This window comes from Blennius ocellaris, assembly GCF_963422515.1.
Source record: "Blennius ocellaris genome assembly, chromosome: 15".
NCBI lineage: Eukaryota > Metazoa > Chordata > Actinopteri > Blenniiformes > Blenniidae > Blennius > Blennius ocellaris.
Genome location: NC_137664.1, coordinates 328,934 through 348,240, shown reverse-complemented (window position 1 = coordinate 348,240; position 19,307 = coordinate 328,934). Strand labels below are relative to the sequence as shown.

At 53.5% G+C, this 19,307-nt stretch overlaps 1 protein-coding gene across 1 annotated transcript in view; it reads left to right on the top strand.

Moving 5' to 3' along the window:
* myo5b (myosin VB) overlaps nucleotides 1–19,307 on the top strand; it is a 33,736-nt gene that overhangs the window by 6,239 nt on the left and 8,190 nt on the right. The window contains exons 3-31 of the mRNA XM_080510071.1: nucleotides 1,013–1,184; nucleotides 1,276–1,420; nucleotides 1,505–1,661; nucleotides 1,786–1,929; nucleotides 2,002–2,083; nucleotides 2,352–2,459; nucleotides 2,856–2,965; nucleotides 4,507–4,772; nucleotides 4,854–4,935; nucleotides 5,781–5,921; nucleotides 7,443–7,565; nucleotides 7,684–7,767; nucleotides 7,876–8,010; nucleotides 8,076–8,173; nucleotides 9,423–9,509; nucleotides 9,690–9,798; nucleotides 10,645–10,856; nucleotides 11,352–11,508; nucleotides 11,587–11,826; nucleotides 12,927–13,163; nucleotides 14,370–14,463; nucleotides 14,707–14,840; nucleotides 14,936–15,049; nucleotides 15,968–16,102; nucleotides 16,267–16,332; nucleotides 16,559–16,822; nucleotides 16,946–17,022; nucleotides 18,930–19,128; nucleotides 19,224–19,307. The exon at nucleotides 19,224–19,307 is cut by the window's right edge and continues 10 nt beyond it. Of these exons, the coding sequence (XP_080366197.1) occupies nucleotides 1,013–1,184; nucleotides 1,276–1,420; nucleotides 1,505–1,661; nucleotides 1,786–1,929; nucleotides 2,002–2,083; nucleotides 2,352–2,459; nucleotides 2,856–2,965; nucleotides 4,507–4,772; nucleotides 4,854–4,935; nucleotides 5,781–5,921; nucleotides 7,443–7,565; nucleotides 7,684–7,767; nucleotides 7,876–8,010; nucleotides 8,076–8,173; nucleotides 9,423–9,509; nucleotides 9,690–9,798; nucleotides 10,645–10,856; nucleotides 11,352–11,508; nucleotides 11,587–11,826; nucleotides 12,927–13,163; nucleotides 14,370–14,463; nucleotides 14,707–14,840; nucleotides 14,936–15,049; nucleotides 15,968–16,102; nucleotides 16,267–16,332; nucleotides 16,559–16,822; nucleotides 16,946–17,022; nucleotides 18,930–19,128; nucleotides 19,224–19,307 (4,056 nt within the window). The remainder of the gene's footprint in view (nucleotides 1–1,012; nucleotides 1,185–1,275; nucleotides 1,421–1,504; nucleotides 1,662–1,785; nucleotides 1,930–2,001; nucleotides 2,084–2,351; nucleotides 2,460–2,855; nucleotides 2,966–4,506; nucleotides 4,773–4,853; nucleotides 4,936–5,780; nucleotides 5,922–7,442; nucleotides 7,566–7,683; nucleotides 7,768–7,875; nucleotides 8,011–8,075; nucleotides 8,174–9,422; nucleotides 9,510–9,689; nucleotides 9,799–10,644; nucleotides 10,857–11,351; nucleotides 11,509–11,586; nucleotides 11,827–12,926; nucleotides 13,164–14,369; nucleotides 14,464–14,706; nucleotides 14,841–14,935; nucleotides 15,050–15,967; nucleotides 16,103–16,266; nucleotides 16,333–16,558; nucleotides 16,823–16,945; nucleotides 17,023–18,929; nucleotides 19,129–19,223) is intronic.

The window sequence follows — 19,307 nt, the reverse complement described above, 5'->3', positions numbered from 1 at the left end:
TCCTGTTCCTCTTGGCACTCGCTTCCTGTTCCACCGGAACTCACTTCCTGTTCCACCTGAACCCACTTCCTGTTCCAACTGAACTCACTTCCCGTTCCACCTCAAGTCACTTCCTGTTTCCACCTGAACCCACTTCCTGTTCCACCTGAACTCACTTCCTGTTTCCACATGAACTCACTTCCTGTTCCTCTTGGCACTCGCTTCCTGTTCCACCTGAACTCACTTCCTGTTCCACCGGAACTCACTTCCTGTTCCACCTGAACCCACTTCCTGTTCCAACTGAACTCACTTCCCGTTCCACCTCAAGTCACTTCCTGTTTCCACCTGAACCCACTTCCTGTTCCACCTGAACTCACTTCCTGTTTCCACAAGAACTGACTTCCTGTTCCTCTTGACACTCGCTTCCTGTTCCACCTGAACTCACTTCCTGTTCCACCAGAACCCACTTCCTGTTCCAACTGAACTCCCTTCCTGTTCCACCTCAAGTCACTTCCTGTTTCCACAAGAACTGACTTCCTGTTCCTCTTGACACTCGCTTCCTGTTCCACCGGAACTCACTTCCTGTTCCACCTGAACCCACTTCCTGTTCCAACTGAACTCACTTCCCGTTCCACCTCAAGTCACTTCCTGTTTCCACCTGAACCCACTTCCTGTTCCACCTGAACTCACTTCCTGTTTCCACATGAACTCACTTCCTGTTCCTCTTGGCACTCGCTTCCTGTTCCACCTGAACTCACTTCCTGTTCCACCAGAACCCACTTCCTGTTCCAACTGAACTCCCTTCCTGTTCCACCTCAAGTCACTTCCTGTTTCCACAAGAACTGACTTCCTGTTCCTCTTGACACTCGCTTCCTGTTCCACCTGAACTCACTTCCTGTTCCACTTGGAACCCACTCCCAGTCACTGGTGAGGACCCTCTTCCCCCCCGCCCCCCCCCCCCCTCCCCTCCCCACCTGAGGAACCCTGATAACCTGGCGACGACGATGACGATTATGCCCCTCCCCCCACCCAGCCCCTGCAGTACACGGTGGCCCCGCCCTCCTCCCCCCTCCCCCACCTGAGGAACCCCGACATCCTGGTGGGGGAGAACGACCTGACGGCCCTCAGCTACCTGCACGAACCGGCGGTGCTGCACAACCTGAAGGTTCGATTCCTGGAGTCCAACCACATCTACACCTACTGTGGTGAGCGCTCCACTGACCACCAACCACTGACCACTGACCACTAACCAGTGCACACACTAAATTGACCCCCACCCCCCTACCCCCCCACCAGGTATAGTGCTGGTCGCCATTAACCCCTACGAGCAGCTCCAGATCTATGGCGAGGAGGTCATCAACGCCTACAGCGGCCGGAACATGGGGGACATGGACCCCCACATCTTCGCCGTGGCCGAGGAGGCCTACAAGCAGATGGCCAGGTTGGGGGGATGGGGAGGGGCGGAGGGGGGGGGGGGGGTAAAGAGGAAGGTCCAGGTTCTCTGATGGTTCTGGTCCTCCTGCAGAGACCAGCGGAACCAGTCCATCATTGTGAGCGGCGAGTCCGGAGCAGGAAAGACCGTCTCAGCCAAGTACGCCATGCGGTTCTTCGCCACGGTGGGGGGGTCGGCCAGCGACGCCAACGTGGAGGACAAGGTCCTGGCCTCCAGTCCCATCATGGAGGCGAGTCCTGGTCCTTTGTCCTTTGTCCCTTTTTAAAGACTGGTTTTGCGTTGAGTCGCCCCCCCCCCACCCCCGGCGTGTTTTTGGTTAAAGACTCGTTCTCTCTGGCGTTGTTCGCCGTCAGGCCATCGGCAACGCCAAGACGACTCGCAACGACAACAGCAGCCGCTTCGGGAAGTACATCCAGATCGGCTTCAGCAGGAACTTCCACATCATCGGGGCCAACATGAGGACCTACCTGCTGGAGAAGTCCCGGGTGGTGTTCCAGGTGGGTGACTCGCTCCGACTCACTGACTCACTGACTCGGACCGACTCACCGACCGTGCTTTTTGTGTTCCAGGCCGAGGACGAGAGGAACTACCACGTCTTCTATCAGCTCTGTGCCTCGTCGAGTCTCCCGGAGTACAAAGACCTGGCCCTCGGTGAGTCCTCCTCAGACCAGGTCTAGGTCTAGGACCAGGACCGGGACCGGGACCGGGGACCAGAGACCAGATCGGGACCAGGGCAGAACAGGGTCACCAGGCGTTGGATTGACTGAGGGGGCGGAGCATCTGCTGCCGACCTCTGCTGGGAACTCTATCGTGACCTCTGGCTTGACCTCTGCTGTGACCTGTGACCTTATGACCTCTGACCTCTGCTGTGACCTTATGACCTCTGCTGACCTCTGACCTGTGCTGTGTGGTCTCCCAGGCAGCGCCGAGGACTTCACTTACACGTCTTTAGGGGAGAACATTTTCATCGAGGGAGTGAACGACGCCGACGACCTGAAGAAGACCAGGGAGGCTTTTTCCCTGCTCGGTGAGCCGGACCGCCAAAATAAAAGCCCCGTTGGCTCAGAAATCACTTTGCATTCTTTTATAGTTCACTCATTCACTGGTTGTAGTCTTTAATTGTGGAGGGTTCAGGAAACCGACGTAGATTCACTGCAGAGACTTGACGCTGGTCACACCAACCCGGCGCTCTTACTCTGAAAATCCTTCAAATCCACTTGAGCTTCGCTGTTTATAAACAGTCCAATACTCTTCGGTCCTTCAGTATTTTATAGAACAAAGAACAACTTCCTGCCAGGAACCGTTCAGAAATTCTTTACAGTTAAAACTCAAAGTGTCATAAGTGTGACCAGCAGGGGGCGTTCAGACACGCTCTGGGTGTATTGTTGTCGTGACGCTGACTGTTGACGTGTGACGGGTGCAGGGATCAAGGACGGCAGTCAGATGAGCGTCTTCAGAGTTCTGTCGTCGATTCTTCATCTGGGAAACGTGGAGATCAACGCGGACCGAAGTGGAGAGTCCTGCCACGTGGCGGTGAGTGTCGCTGTTCCCGTCCTGCCGCCGTGGTTGTTGTTGACGCACCGTGTGCTTGTTATTATTCATTGACGTCGTCGTTGACATGTGGCAATGTTGTTGATGTGCTGTAGTTATTGATCTGGTGGTTGCTATGACGATTGCTTACTTGCAGTGGTTGCCATGACGGTTGTTGAAATGCGGTGATTGCCATGATGGTTGCTGAATTGCAGTGGTTGCTATGACTGTTGTTGCCATGACGATTGATGAGTTGAAGTGGTTGCCATGACGGTTGTTGCCATGCGGTGGTTGCTATGACGATTGTTTACTTTCAGTGGTTGCTATGATGGTTGTTGCCATGCGGTGGTTGCCATGATGATTGCTTACTTGCAGTGGTTGCCATGACGATTGATGAGTTGAGGTGGTTGCCATGATGGTTGTTGCCATGCGGTGGTTGCCATTATGATTGCTTACTTGCAGTGGTTGCTATGACGGTTGTTGCCATGCGGTGGTTGCTATGATGGTTGCTGACCTCTGGTGGTTGCCATGACGATTGCTTACTTGCAGTGGTTGCTATGACGGATGTTGACATGTGGTGGTTGCCATGACGGTTGTTGACATGCGGTGGTTGCGATGACGGTTGCTTACCTGCAGTGGTTGCCATGACGGTTGTTGACATGCGGTAGTTGCCATGACGGTTGCTGACATGCGGTGGTTGCCTTGATTGTTGCTGACATGCGGTGGTTGCCATGACGGTTGCTGACATGCGGTGGTTGCCATGACGGTTGCTGACATGCGGTGGTTGCCATGCGGTGGTTGCATGACGATTGATGAGTTGCAGTGGTTGCCATGACGGTTGCTGACATGCTGTGGTTGCCATGACGGTTGTTGACATGCGGTAGTTGCCATGACGGTTGCTGACATGCGGTGGTTGCCTTGATTGTTGCTGACATGCGGTGGTTGCCATGACGGTTGCTGACATGCGGTGGTTGCCATGACGGTTGCTGACATGCGGTGGTTGCCATGCGGTGGTTGCATGACGATTGATGAGTTGCAGTGGTTGCCATGACGGTTGCTGACATGCTGTGGTTGCCATGACGGTTGTTGACATGCAGTGGTTGCCATGCGGTGGTTGCATGACGATTGATGAGTTGCAGTGGTTGCCATGACGGTTGTTGACATGCAGTGGTTGCCATGCGGTGGTTGCCATGACGATTGATGAGTTGCAGTGGTTGCCATGACGGTTGCTGACATGCGGTGGTTGCCATGACGATTGATGAGTTGCAGTGGTTGCCATGACGGTTGCTGACATGCGGTTGTTTCCTTGATTGTTGCTGACATGCGGTGGTTGCCATGACGGTGGTTACCATGACGATTGCTTACTTGCAGTGGTTGCCATGACGGTTGCTGACATGCGGTGGTTGCCATGCGGTGGTTGCCATGACGATTGATGAGTTGCAGTGGTTGCCATGACGGTTGCTGACATGCGGTGGTTGCCATGACGATTGATGAGTTGCAGTGGTTGCCATGACGGTTGCTGACATGCGGCGGTTGCCTTGCAGAGCGACGACGTGGCCCTGCAGCACTTCTGCCGCCTGCTGGGCGTGGAGCGCCAGCAGATGGAGCACTGGCTGTGTCACAGGAAGTTGGCGACGGCGACGGAGACGTACGTGAAGAACATGTCGAGTCAGCAGGCGTCCAACGCCCGCGACGCGCTGGCCAAGCACATCTACGCCCGCATGTTCGACTGGATCGTCCACAACATCAACAAGGCGCTGCAGCACTCGTCCAAGCAGCACTCCTTCATCGGCGTCCTCGACATCTACGGGTGAGGACGCAAGCGGCGGAGGCGGCGGCCGGAGTGTCTCTCGGTCCCAGTGTCCTCACGTCTCCGTCTCTGTCCCCGCAGGTTCGAGACGTTCGAGATCAACAGCTTTGAGCAGTTCTGCATCAACTACGCCAACGAGAAGCTGCAGCAGCAGTTCAACTCGGTGCGTCCACTTCCTGTTTGTCTGTTTCCCCGTCCACATCCTCTTTGTCCGTTCACCGTCCACTTCCTGTTTGTCCGTTCACCGTCCACTTCCTGTTTGTCCGTTTCCCCGTTTGTCCGTTTCCCGTCCACTTCCTGTTTGTCCGTTTCCCCGTCCACTTCCTGTTTGTCCATTTCCCGTCCACTTCCTGTTTGTCCGTTTCCCCGTCCACTTCCTGTTTGTCCATTTCCCGTCCACTTCCTGTTTGTCCGTTTCCCCGTCCACTTCCTGTTTGTCCGTTTCCCATCCACTTCCTGTTTGTCCATTTCTCGTCCACTTCCTGTTTGTCCGTTTCCCCGTCCACTTCCTATTTGTCCGTTTCCCCGTCCACTTCCTATTTGTCCGTTTCCTGTCCACTTCCTGTTTGTCCGTTTCCCCGTCCACTTCCTGTTTGTCCGTTTCCCCGTCCACTTCCTGTTTGTCCGTTTCCCCGTCCACTTCCTGTTTGTCCATTTCCCTGTCCACTTCCTGTTTGTCCGTTTCTCCGTCCACTTCCTGTTTGTCCGTTTCCCCGTCCACTTCCTGTTTGTCCGTTTCCCCGTCCACTTCCTGTTTGTCCATTTCCCTGTCCACTTCCTGTTTGTCCGTTTCCCCGTCCACTTCCTGTTTGTCCGTTTCCTGTCCACTTCCTGTTTGTCCGTTTCCGTCCACTTCCTGTTTGTCCGTTTCCCCGTCCACTTCCTGTTTGTCATTTCCCCGTCCACTTCCTATTTGTCCGTTTCCCCGTCCACTTCCTGTTTGTCCGTGTCCCGTCCTGGCGGACAGGAAGTGGCTGACTGCTTCCTGTTTCCTGCTTCCTGTCTCAGCACGTGTTCAAGCTGGAGCAGGAGGAGTACATGAAGGAGCAGATCCCCTGGACGCTCATCGACTTCTCCGACAACCAGCCCTGTATCGACCTGATCGAGGCTCGACTCGGCATCCTGGACCTGCTGGACGAGGAGTGTCGGGTGAGTGGGCAGCATCCAACCAGCATCCAACCAGCATCCAACCAGCATCCAATCAGCATCCAACCAGCAGCGCCTTGCGCATCTAACCAGCATCCAACCAGTAGTGCCATGCACATCCAACCAGCATCCAACCAGCAGTGCCTTGCGCATCTAACCAGCATCCAACCAACATCCAACCAGTAGTGCCATGCGCGTCCAACCAACATCCAACCAGCAGCACCTTGCGCATCGAACTAGCATCCAACCAGTAGTGCCTTGCGCATCTAACCAGCATCCAACCAGCAGCGCCTTGCGCATCGAACTAGCATCCAACCAGTAGTGCCTTGCGCATCTAACCAGCATCCAACCAACACCCAACCAGTAGGACCATGCGCATCCAACCAGCATCCAACCAGCAGTGCCTTGCGCGTCCAACCAACATCCAACCAGCAGTGCCTTGCGCATCTAACCAGCATCCAACCAACATCCAACCAGTAGGACCATGCGCATCCAACCAGCATCCAACCAGCAGTGCCTTGCGCGTCCAACCAACATCCAACCAGCAGTGCCTTGCGCATCTAACCAGCATCCAACCAACATCCAACCAGTAGGACCATGCGCATCCAACCAGCATCCAACCAGCAGTGCCTTGCGCATCGAACTAGCATCCAACCAGTAGTGCCATGCGCGTCCAACCAACATCCAACCAGCAGCGCCTTGCGCATCTAACCAGCATCCAACCAACATCCAACCAGCAGTGCCTTGCGCATCTAACCAGCATCCAACCAACATCCAACCAGCATCCAACCAGCAGCGCCTTGCGCATCTAACCAGCATCCAACCAGCATCCAACCAGTAGTGCCATGCACATCCAACCAGCATCCAACCAGCAGTGCCTTGCGCATCTAACCAGCATCCAACCAACATCCAACCAGTAGTGCCATGCGCGTCCAACCAACATCCAACCAGCAGCGCCTTGCGCATCGAACTAGCATCCAACCAGTAGTGCCTTGCGCATCTAACCAGCATCCAACCAGCAGCGCCTTGCGCATCGAACTAGCATCCAACCAGTAGTGCCTTGCGCATCTAACCAGCATCCAACCAACATCCAACCAGTAGGACCATGCGCATCCAACCAGCATCCAACCAGCAGTGCCTTGCGCGTCCAACCAACATCCAACCAGCAGTGCCTTGCGCATCTAACCAGCATCCAACCAACATCCAACCAGTAGGACCATGCGCATCCAACCAGCATCCAACCAGCAGTGCCTTGCGCATCGAACTAGCATCCAACCAGTAGTGCCATGCGCGTCCAACCAACATCCAACCAGCAGCGCCTTGCGCATCTAACCAGCATCCAACCAACATCCAACCAGTAGTGCCCTGCGCATCCAACCAGCAGTTTTTATAGTTTACATTATTGTGGTATTTTCCGTTGTTGTCGTTCACATTGTAGTTGTAGTTTACACTGTTGTAGTATTTTATGTTGTTGTCCTCACATTGTTGTTGTTGTCACATTGTTGTCCTCACACGGTCTTCCAGGTTCCGAAGGGGACGGATGAGAACTGGACCCAGAAGTTGTACCAGAAGCACATGAGCAGCGACCACTTCCAGAAACCTCGGATGTCCAACACGTCCTTCATAATCGTCCACTTCGCTGACCAGGTGAGACCAGCGGCTCAACTACCGCTCACCTGGTGCTAGCTGACGCTAACTACCGGTTACCAGTCAGACCGGTACCAGGTGGACTAGTTACCAGGTGAACTAACCGGGCCGTCCTCAGGTGGAGTACCAGTGTCACGGTTTCCTGGAGAAGAACCGGGACACCGTCTACGAGGAGCAGATCAACATCCTGAAGGCCAGCAAGGTAGGAACCAGAACCTCAGACCAGAACTGGAACCTCAGACCAGGACCAGGACCTCAGACCAGGACCCAGAAGCATCAACAACAGAGACTGACTCCACTTCCTGTCCAGTTCCAGCTGGTTGCCGACCTGTTTCAGGACAAAGACGACGTCCCGGCCGCCAAGTCGTCCAGGATCAACGTCCGCTCCGCCAAGACCGTCCCCAAAGTCCCCAACAAGGAGCACCGCAAGACGGTGGGACACCAGGTGAGTCCTGCAGGGGGCGCTGGTCCCACCAGGTGAGCTTGTCTGACCTTTGACCTCTGTCCCAGTTCCGCAGTTCGCTCCACCTCCTCATGGACACGCTGAATGGAACCACGCCGCATTACGTCCGCTGCATCAAACCCAACGACGTGAAGGAGGCCTTCTCGTGAGTCTGGCAATGCAACGCAGCAACACAGCATAGCAACATGGCAACACAACGCAGCAACGCCATGCAGCAACACAATGCAGCAACGCAACGCAGCAACACAGCAGTGCAACATGGCAACACAACGCAGCAACGCCATGCAGCAACACAATGCAGCAACACAACGCAGCAACACAACATAGTAGCATGGCAACACAACGCAGCAACGCCATGCAGCAACACAATGCAGCAACACAACGCAGCAACACAGCATTGCAACATGGCAACACAAAGCAGCAACGCCATGCAGCAACGCAACGCAGCAACACAGCATAGCAACATGGCAACACAACGCAGCAACGCCATGCAGCAACACAATGCAGCAACGCAACGCAGCAACACAGCAGTGCAACATGGCAACACAACGCAGCAACACAACGCAGCAATGCAACGCCAGCAACACAACATAGTAGCATGGCAACACAACGCAGCAACGCCATGCAGCAACACAATGCAGCAACGCAACGCAGCAACACAGCAGTGCAACATGGCAACACAACGCAGCAACACAATGCAGCAACACAACGCAGCAATGCAACGCCAGCAACACAACATAGTAGCATGGCAACACAACGCAGCAACGCCATGCAGCAACACAATGCAGCAACACAACGCAGCAATACAGCATTGCAACATGGCAACACAACGCAGCAACGCCATGCAGCAACACAATGCAGCAACGCAACGCAGCAACACAACATAGCAACATGGCAACACAACGCAGCAACGCCATGCAGCAACACAATGCAGCAACACAACGCAGCAATGCAATGCAGCAACACAACATAGTAACATGGCAACGCCATGCAGCAACGCAACGCAGCAACACAGCATTGCAACATGGCAACACAACGCAGCAACGTCATGCAGCAACGCAACGCAGCAACACAACATAGTAACATGGCAACACAACGCAGCATGCAGCAACGCAGAAACACAATGCAGCAACACAGCATAGCAACATGGCAACACAGTGCAGCAATGAGGAGGAGGAAGTGGAACAGGAGGAGGAGGAGGAGGAGGAGGAGGAGGAAGAATGAGTTCAGTGTCACTAAATCTAATTTAAAGTCACATGAAAACTCAGCTGATTGTCGAGTCCTGGAGTCAGACCTGGTCTGGACCTCCTCCTGGTCTGACCCTCCTCCTGGTCTGACCCTCCTCCTGGTCTGACCCTCCTCCTGGTCTGACCCTCCTCCTGGTGTGGTTGCAGGTTCGATTCCCGCCGGGCCGTCCAGCAGCTGAGAGCCTGTGGAGTCCTTGAGACGATCCGGATCAGTGCAGCCGGGTACCCGTCCAGGTGAGTCCAGAACCTGGACCCTCAGAGTCCAGACCCAGGAGCAGGTGGATCATCAACTGTGTGTGTGTGTGTGTGTGTGTGTGTGTGTGTGTGTGTGTGTGTGTGTGTGTGTGTGTGTGTGTGTGTGTGTGTGTGTGTGTGTGTGTGTGTGTGTGTGTGTGTGTGTGTGTGTGTGTGCAGGTGGACCTACCCAGAGTTCTTCAGCAGGTATCGAGTTCTGATGAAGAATTCTGACTCAATGACTGAAAAGAAGGAGGCTTGTAGGAACCTGCTGGAGGCGCTGGTGAAGGTGAACACAACAACACAACAACAACACAACGACAACACAACAACAACACAATGACAACACAACCACACAATGACACAACAACAACACAATAACACAATGACACAATGGCAACACAACAACACAATAACAACACATGAACACAATAACAACACAATAACACAATAACAACACATGAACACAATAACAACACAATGACAACACATGAACACAATAACAACACAATAACAACACAATGACACAATAACACAATAACAACACAATAACAACACATGAACACAATAACAACACAATAACACAATAACAACACAACGACACAATAACAACACAATAACACAACGACACAATAACAACACAATAACAACACATGAACACAATAACAACACAATAACAACACAATGACACAATAACACAATAACAACACAATAACAACACATGAACACAACAACAACACAATAACACAATAACAACACAACGACACAATAACAACACAATAACACAACGACACAATAACAACACAACGACACAATAACAACACAACGACACAATAACAACACAACGACACATTAACACAATAACACAATGACACAATAACACAACGACACAATAACAACACAATGACACAATAACACAATGACTCAATAACACAACGACACAATAACACAATGACTCAATAACACAACGACACATTAACACAATAACACAACGACACAATAACACAACAACACAATAACAACACAATAACACAACAACACAATGACAACACAACGACACATTAATAACACAATAACACAACAACAACACCATGAACACAGCACACAGCGCCTGACGGTCTGCCGGACCCTCCAGGAACCCGACATGTTCCAGTTCGGGAAGACGAAGATCTTCTTCCGGGCCGGCCAGGTGGCCTACCTGGAGAAGCTCCGCACAGACCGCTTCCGCTCCGCCTGCATCAAGATCCAGAAGACGGTCCGGGGCTGGCTCCAGAGAGTCCGCTACCGCAAAGTCCGCAAGGCCGTGCTGCTGCTGCAGAGATACGGACGAGGGTACATGGCCCGCAGGTCAGTCCCTGGTCCCTATGGTCCCTCTGGTCCCTCTGGTCCTTCTGGTCCCTCTGGTCCTTCTGGTCCTTCTGGTCCCTCTGGTCCTTCTGGTCCCGGTCCCCATCAGGAATCGCGTTTCTTCTTCTGACGACTGTTTTATCTGACGACTGTCGTCTCCTGGCGACTGTTACCTCCTGGCGACTGTTACCTCCTGGCGACTGTTACCTCCTGGCGACTGTTACCTCCTGGTGACTGTTGTCTCCTGACGGCTGTTTTGTCTGACGACTGTTTTGTCTGTCGGCTGTTGTCTCCTGACGACTGTTTTGTCTGACGACTGTTGTCTCCTGATGACTGTTGTCTCCTGACGACTGTCCTGTCTGACGACTGTTGTCTCCTGACGACTGTCGTCTCCTGACGACTGTCCTGTCTGACGACTGTTGTCTCCTGATGACTGTTGTCTCCTGATGACTGTCCTGTCTTACGACTGTCGTCTCCTGACGGCTGTTGTTTCAGATACGCGGAGTTCCTGCGCCTGACCCGAGCCGCCCTGATCTGCCAGAAACAGTACCGCATGGTGAAACAGCGCCGGGAGTTCCTGAGGACCCGCCGGGCCGTCGTCACCATCCAGGCCTACACCCGAGGGATGTACACCCGCCGGATCTACTGGGAGGTAACCCGCAGCTCAGGGACGCACTCGGTTCCCGTCGGTCCCTCGTGGTCGTGACGGCGCGAGTCTCTGTTCCTGCAGTTCCTGCGGCACCACAAGGCCCTGGTCATCCAGAAGAACGTGCGCGGCTGGCTGCAGAGGAAGAAGTTCCAGCGAGCGCGTGCGGCGGCCATCGTCATCCAGTGCGGCTTCCGGCGGCTGCACGCCAAGCGGCAGCTGAAGCAGCTGAAGGTGGACGCCCGGTCGGCGCAGGGCCTGAAGAAGCTCAACGCCGGGATGGAGAATAAGATCGTGCAGCTGCAGCGCAAGATCGACGACAAGGTGGGTGACGCCGTGACCCCGTGACATCACAACGCCGTGACATCACAACACCGTGACGTCACAACGCTGTGATGTCACAACGCCATGACCCCGTGATGTCACAACGCCGTGACATCACAACGCCGTGACCCCGTGATGTCACAACGCCGTGACGTAACAACGCCGTGACATCACAATACCGTGACATCACAACACCGTGACGCCACAACACCGTGACGCCACAACACCGTGACGCCACAACACCGTGACGCCACAACACCGTGACGCCACAACACCGTGACGCCACAATGCTGTGACATCACAACACCGTGACATCACAACACCGTGACGTCACAACACTGTTGCATCACAACGCCGTGACGTCACAACGCCGTGACATCACAACACCGTAACGCCACAACACTGTGACGCCACAATGCTGTGACGTCACAACACCGTGACATCACAACACCGTGACGCCACAACACCATGACGCCGCAATGCTGTGACATCACAACACCGTGACGCCACAACACCATGACGCCGCAATGCTGTGACATCACAACACCGTGACGCCACAACACCATGACGCCGCAATGCTGTGACGCCACAATGCTGTGACATCACAACACCGTGACATCACAACACCGTGACGTCACAACACTGTTACATCACAACGCCGTGACGTCACAACGCCGTGACATCACAACACCGTGACGCCACAACACTGTGACGCCACAATGCTGTGACATCACAACACCGTGACATCACAACACCGTGACGCCACAACACCATGACGCCGCAATGCTGTGACATCACAACACCGTGACGCCACAACGCTATGACATCACGAAGCTGTGACATCACGACGCTGTGACATCACGAAGCTGTGACATCACAACGCTGTGACATCGCAACGCTGTGACATCACGACACCATGACATCACAACATCGTGACACCTCAACATCGTGACATCACAACACTGTACAGCTGAGATGTTAAAGACGATGGTGATGGTGGTGATGACGATGATGGTGATGACGGTGATGATGGTGATGATGGTGATGACGATGATGGTGATGATGGTGACGATGATGACGATGAAGGTGTCTCCCTGCAGTCGAAGCAGTACCGCAGTCAGAACGAGCAGCTGCAGACGGTGAACAGCAGTCTGGGTCAGGAGGTGGACCGTCTGCAGAAGGAGCTGGACGTGGTGAGGAGCAGGAGCAGCGAGGAAGATCAGCTCTCCTCCCTGCAGGAGGAGCTGCAGAAGCTGCAGGAGCAGCTGCAGGAGGCGCACGCCCTCCGGAGGAGCAGAGAGGAGGAGCACAGCACTGAGAAGCAAAGCCTGGAACAGGTGAGGAGCTCCCGTGTCCTCCATCTTTGTAGTCCTCTTCTGTCCATACTGCTCTGTACCGTCCTCCATCTTTGTAGTCCTCTTCTGTCCATACCGCTCTGTACCGTCCTCCATCTTTGTAGTCCTCTTTTGTCCATACTGCTCTGTACCGTCCTCCATCTTTGTAGTCCTCTTCTGTCCATACCGCTCTGTACCGTCCTCCATCTTTGTAGTCCTCTTCTGTCCATACCGCTGTGTACCGTCCTCCATCTTTGTAGTCCTCTTCTGTCCATACTGCTCTGTACTGTCCTCCATCTTTGTAGTCCTCTTCTGTCCATACCGCTCTGTACCGTCCTCCATCTTTGTAGTCTTCTTCTGTCCATACCGCTCTGTACTGTCCTCCATCTTTGTAGTCCTCTTCTGTCCATACCGCTCTGTACCGTCCTCCATCTTTGTAGTCCTCTTCTATCCATACCGCTGTGTACCGTCCTCCATCTTTGTAGTCCTCTTCTGTCCATATCGCTGTGTACCGTCCTCCATCTTTGTAGTCCTCTTCTGTCCATACCGCTCTGTACCGTCCTCCATCTTTGTAGTCCTCTTCTGTCCATATCGCTGTGTACCGTCCTCCATCTTTGTAGTCCTCTTCTGTCCATATCGCTGTGTACCGTCCTCCATCTTTGTAGTCCTCTTCTGTCCATACCGCTCTGTACCGTCCTCCATCTTTGTAGTCTTCTTCTGTCCATACCGCTCTGTACTGTCCTCCATCTTTGTAGTCCTCTTCTGTCCATACCGCTCTGTACCGTCCTCCATCTTTGTAGTCCTCTTCTATCCATACCGCTGTGTACCGTCCTCCATCTTTGTAGTCCTCTTCTGTCCATATCGCTGTGTACCGTCCTCCATCTTTGTAGTCCTCTTCTGTCCATACCGCTCTGTACCGTCCTCCATCTTTGTAGTCCTCTTCTGTCCATATCGCTGTGTACCGTCCTCCATCTTTGTAGTCCTCTTCTGTCCATATCGCTGTGTACCGTCCTCCATCTTTGTAGTCCTCTTCTGTCCATACCGCTCTGTACCGTCCTCCATCTTTGTAGTCCTCTTTTGTCCATACCGCTGTGTACCGTCCTCCATCTTTGTAGTCCTCTTCTGTCCATATAGCTGTGGTTCCTGGTGGTTCTTTCTGGCCCTTGGGGGTTCTGGTCTGGGTGAACCTGGTTCTGGTCTGTGTTTCAGAGGGTGAAGGAGCTGGAGACTGAAAACTCTCTGCTGAAGAGTGAGAAGGAGGAAATGAACCAACGGATTCTGCAACATTCAAAGAGCTCGAAGGGTGAGACTGAAGACCTGAGAGTCCAGGTCCACCTAGACCCGGGAGTCCAGGTCCACCTAGACCCGGGAGTCCTGGTCCACCAGTGCAGTCAGACTCTGGAACACATGAGGAGCAACAACAATTAGACACAGGAGCAGAAACAAGGAACTGAAACTCTCTTTTCCTCTTCCTCTTCCTCCTTCTCCTCCTCTTCCTCTTCCTCTTCCTCTTCCTCCTCCTCCTCCTCCTCCTCCTCCTCCTCAGAGGAGGTGTCAGTCGGAGCCTCCCTCCAGCAGGAGTTGGACGAGGAGCGTCATCGTTATCAAAACCTCGTCAAAGAATTTTCCCGACTGGAACAAAGATACGACAACCTGAAGGAGGAGGTGACGCTGAACAAGGTGACGCACACACACACACACACACATACACACACACACACACACACACACACACACACACACACACACTAACTCCTGGTCCCAACGTCTTTCAGTTCCAACCCGGTCACATGAGGAATCTGTCCAACATGTCGGAGTCGGACTCCAACTATGCCTCCGTCTCCACGTCTGAGGTCGGAGACACGGAGGACGCTGCCCAGCTGGTGGAGGTGACACCACCCCTCCTCCACCCCCCCCCCCACCCCCCCTCCACCCCTGTCTACTAGCACCCTCGGTTCTCCACCCCTACCTACTAGTACCCCCGGTTCTCCACCCCTACCTACTAGTACCCCCGGTTCTCCACCCCTACCTTCTACCACCCCCGGTTCTCCACCCCTACCTTCTACCACCCCCGGATCTCCACCCCTACCTACTAGTACCCCCGGTTCTCCACCCCTACCTTCTACCACCCCCGGTTCTCCACCCCTACCTACTAGTACCCCCGGTTCTCCACCCCTACCTTCTACCACCCCCGGTTCTCCACCCCTACCTACTAGTACCCCCGGTTCTCCACCCCTACCTTCTACCACCCCCGGTTCTCCACCCCTACCTTCCACCACCCCCGGTTCTCCACCCCTACCTTCTACCACCCCCGGTTCTCCACCCCTACCTTCCACCACCCCCGGTTCTCCACCCCTACCTTCTACCACCCCCGGTTCTCCACCCCTACCTACTAGTACCCCCGGTTCTCCACCCCTACCTTCTACCACCCCCGGTTCTCCACCCCTACCTTCTACCACCCCCGGTTCTCCACCCCTACCTACTAGTACCCCCGGTTCTCCACCCCTACCTTCTACCACCCCCGGTTCTCCACCCCTACCTACTAGTACCCCCGGTTCTCCACCCCTACCTACTAGTACCCCCGGTTCTCCACCCCTACCTACTAGTACCCCCGGTTCTCCACCCCTACCTTCTACCACCCCCGGTTCTCCACCCCTACCTACTAGTACCCCTGGTTCTCCACCCCTACCTACTACCACCCCCCCTCCACCCCTACCTACTAGTAACCCTCAACACATGTTGTCGTTGTGTAACGTTGTGTTGTTGTGTAACGTTGTGTTGTTGTGTAACGTTGTGTTGTGGTCCAGGATATGGGGGTCCAGGAAGCGGCTCTGGATCTGGGTTTGTTCCTGAAGCTTCAGAAACGAGTTCGAGAACTGGAACTGGAACGGACCAGGCTGCAGAAAGACCTGGACCGGGTGGAGGACCTGAGGAGAACAAAGGTCCACCATAGTCCACCACAGTCCACCACAGTCCACCACAGTCCACCATGGTCCACCACAGTCCACCATAGTCCACCACAGTCCACCACAGTCCACCATAGTCCACCACAGTCCACCACAGTCCACCATAGTCCACCTGACTTGGTCTTTGGTCTTTGTCTCAGGGTCAGGAACCAAAGAGTCCGCCCCCCCAGATGGACCATTCGGATCTGGCCTACAACAACCTGAAGGTAACAGAGTCCAGAGTCCTGAACCAGGTCGCGGGACTATCAGACCCTGGGGCCTGGACTCGGACTAGGACCCGGGATTAACGTACCAGTAAATCTGTTGGAAAGTTAGTTCATCGCCGTGACGACAGGAGGAGTTCTGGTCCCAGGAGTTCCTGGTTCCTGGTCTGTCAGCGGGGTTCCGGACCTGTTCCCGGTCTGACCTGGTTCCACGTGGTCTGGCTTGCAGATGGTGGATCTGGACTCAGAGAACCAGCAGCTGAAGAAGGAGTTGAACGACCTGCGGCGGATCGTGGCCGATGGGGCGCAGAGCGACGTGGACCAGGACCAGGACCAGGACCAGGACCGGGATAAGGACCAGGACAAGGACAAGGACCAGGAGAAAGACCGCTACAACGTTCTGCTGAGTCAGCTCAAGTCCAGGTCCGAGGAGCTGGAGGCCCGCAAGGAGGAAGTCCTGCTGCTCCGGACCCAGCTGCTCAGCTCCACCCAGGTCAGTCTGGACCTGGACCAGGTCTACCAGGGCCAGGTCTACCAGGACCAAGTCTGACGTCATCTGTGTGTGTGTGTGTGTGTGTGTGTGTGTGTGTGTGTGTGTGTGTGTGTGTGTGTGCAGGAGGAGGAGAGCAGCAGTGACCCGGAGGACAGGCAGGAGGCGCTGCAGGCCTACCACCGAGTGTGTGAGGCCAAAAAGTGAGTGTGTCCGTTTAAAGAGGTCAAAGGTCAGCAAGAGTTTCACCTCCAATCAGGAGCCACTTCCTGTTTCACCCCGAGTCTGGACGACAACCCAGGATTAATTTACCTGGGTTAACTTACCTAGGTTAACTCACCTAGGTTCACTTACCTAGATTAATTTACCTGGATTAGTTTACCTGGATTAATTTACCTGGATTAACTTACCTGGGTTAACTTACCTGGATTAGTTTACCTGGATTAATTTACCTGGATTAACTTACCTGGGTTAACTTACCTGGATTAGTTTACCTGGATTAATTTACCTGGATTAGTTTACCTGGATTAATTTACCTGGGTTAACTTACCTGGATTAATTTACCTGGGTTAATTTACCTGGATTAGTTTACCTGGATTAATTTACCTGGATTAATTTACCTGGATTAACTTACCTGGGTTAACTTACCTGGATTAATTTACCTGGATTAATTTACCTTGGTTAATTTACCAGGATTAAGTTACCTGGGTTAACTTACCTGGCTTAATTTACCTGGATTAACGTACCTGGATTCACGTACCGGGGTTAACTTACCTGGGTTAACTTACCTGGGTTAACTTACCTGGGTTAACTTTCCTGGGTTAACTTTCCTGGGTTAACTTTCCTGGGTTAACTTTCCTGGGTTAACTTTCCTGGGTTAACTTTCCTGGGTTAACTTACCTGGGTTAACTTGCCTGGGTTAACGTGCCTGGGTTAACTTACCTGGGATAACTTACCTGGGTTAACTTACCTGGATTAACTTACCTGGATTAACATACCTGGATTAACATACCTGGGTTAACTTAGCTGGGTTAACTTAGCTGGGTTAACTTACCTGGATTCACATACCTGGGTTAATTTACCTGGATTAATTTACCTGGATTAATTTACCTGGGTTAACATACCTGGGTTAACTTACCTGGGTTAACTTACCTAGATTAACTTACCTGGACATATAACCAAATATTTGGTTGTTTTTTAATTTTTTGCTATTTTTACAACACCAAACCAACATTGTTCGGGGGTTTGGGTTACATTGTGGTCATGAAACTGTTGTGTTACGTTCTTGTTGGTGTGTTGCTGTGTTGTTGCTGTGTTGAGGTGCTGTTGTGTTGTGGTGTTGTGTTGTTGCTGTTGTCACTAACAACCGCTCTGCTCTGGGTGTTTGTGCTGCCGGACGTCAGGAAACAGTCGGAGTTCAGTTTCCTGAACGAGGATGAAGAGCTAGCGTTAGCATATCAGGGTCTGAAGGACACGGCCAGGTGTCTGCTTCTTCTGTGTCACGCTGCTGTCTCGCTGTTGTCACACTGTTGTCTCGCTGTTGTCACGGCGTTGTCTCGCTGTTGTCACACTGTTGTCTCGCTGTTGTCACGGTGTTGTCTCGCTGTTGTCACACTGTTGTCTCGCTGTTGTCTTACTGTTGTCTCGCTGTTGTCACGGTGTTGTGTCGCTGTTGTCATGGTGTTGTCTCGCTGTTGTCACGGTGTTGTCTCACTGTTGTGTTGCTGTTGTCACGGTATTGTCTTGCTGTTGTTTTGCTGTCTCGCTGTTGTCACAGTGTTGTCACGGTGTTGTCTCGCTGTTGTCATGGTGATGTCACGTTGATGTCACTGTTGTCTCACTTTTGTCACGGTGTTGTCTCGCTGTTGTCACGGTCTTATGTCGCTGTTGTCACGGTGTTGTCTTGCTGTTGTCTCGCTGTTGTCTCGTTGTTGATTTGCTGCTGTCTCGTAATTGTCTCGTGTTGTCTCGCTGTTGTCATGGTGTTGTCTCGCATATGTCATACTGTTGTGTAGTTGTTGTCATGTTGTCACGTGGTAGCTGTCTCGTTGTTGTTGCTTCATGTCATGTCTCCCCCCCACCCCCCCCTCCCCCCTCCCGCCCCCCCCAGGCTGCTGGAGGCGCAGCTGCAGAACCAGGCCCGGGTCCACCGGGACGAGCTGGAGGCTCTGAACACTCAGATCGAGCTGCTGAAGGACGACATAGAGAAGAAGCAGGAGCTCCTCAACTTCACCTCTTCACTGCCCCCGGAGGCCCGGCTGGAGTACAGCGTGCAGCTGGAGATCACCAGGCTGACCAACGACAACCTGGTGAGGAGACGCTGCTCCTCCTCCTCCTCCTCCTCCTCCTCCTCCTCCTCCTCCTCCTCCTCCTCCTCCTCCTCAACATGTCTCTGTCTCTGCAGGACCTCAAGGAGCTGCTGGAGAAGCTGGAGAAGAACGAGAGGAAGCTGAAGAAGCAACTGAGGATCTACATGAAGAAGGTCCAG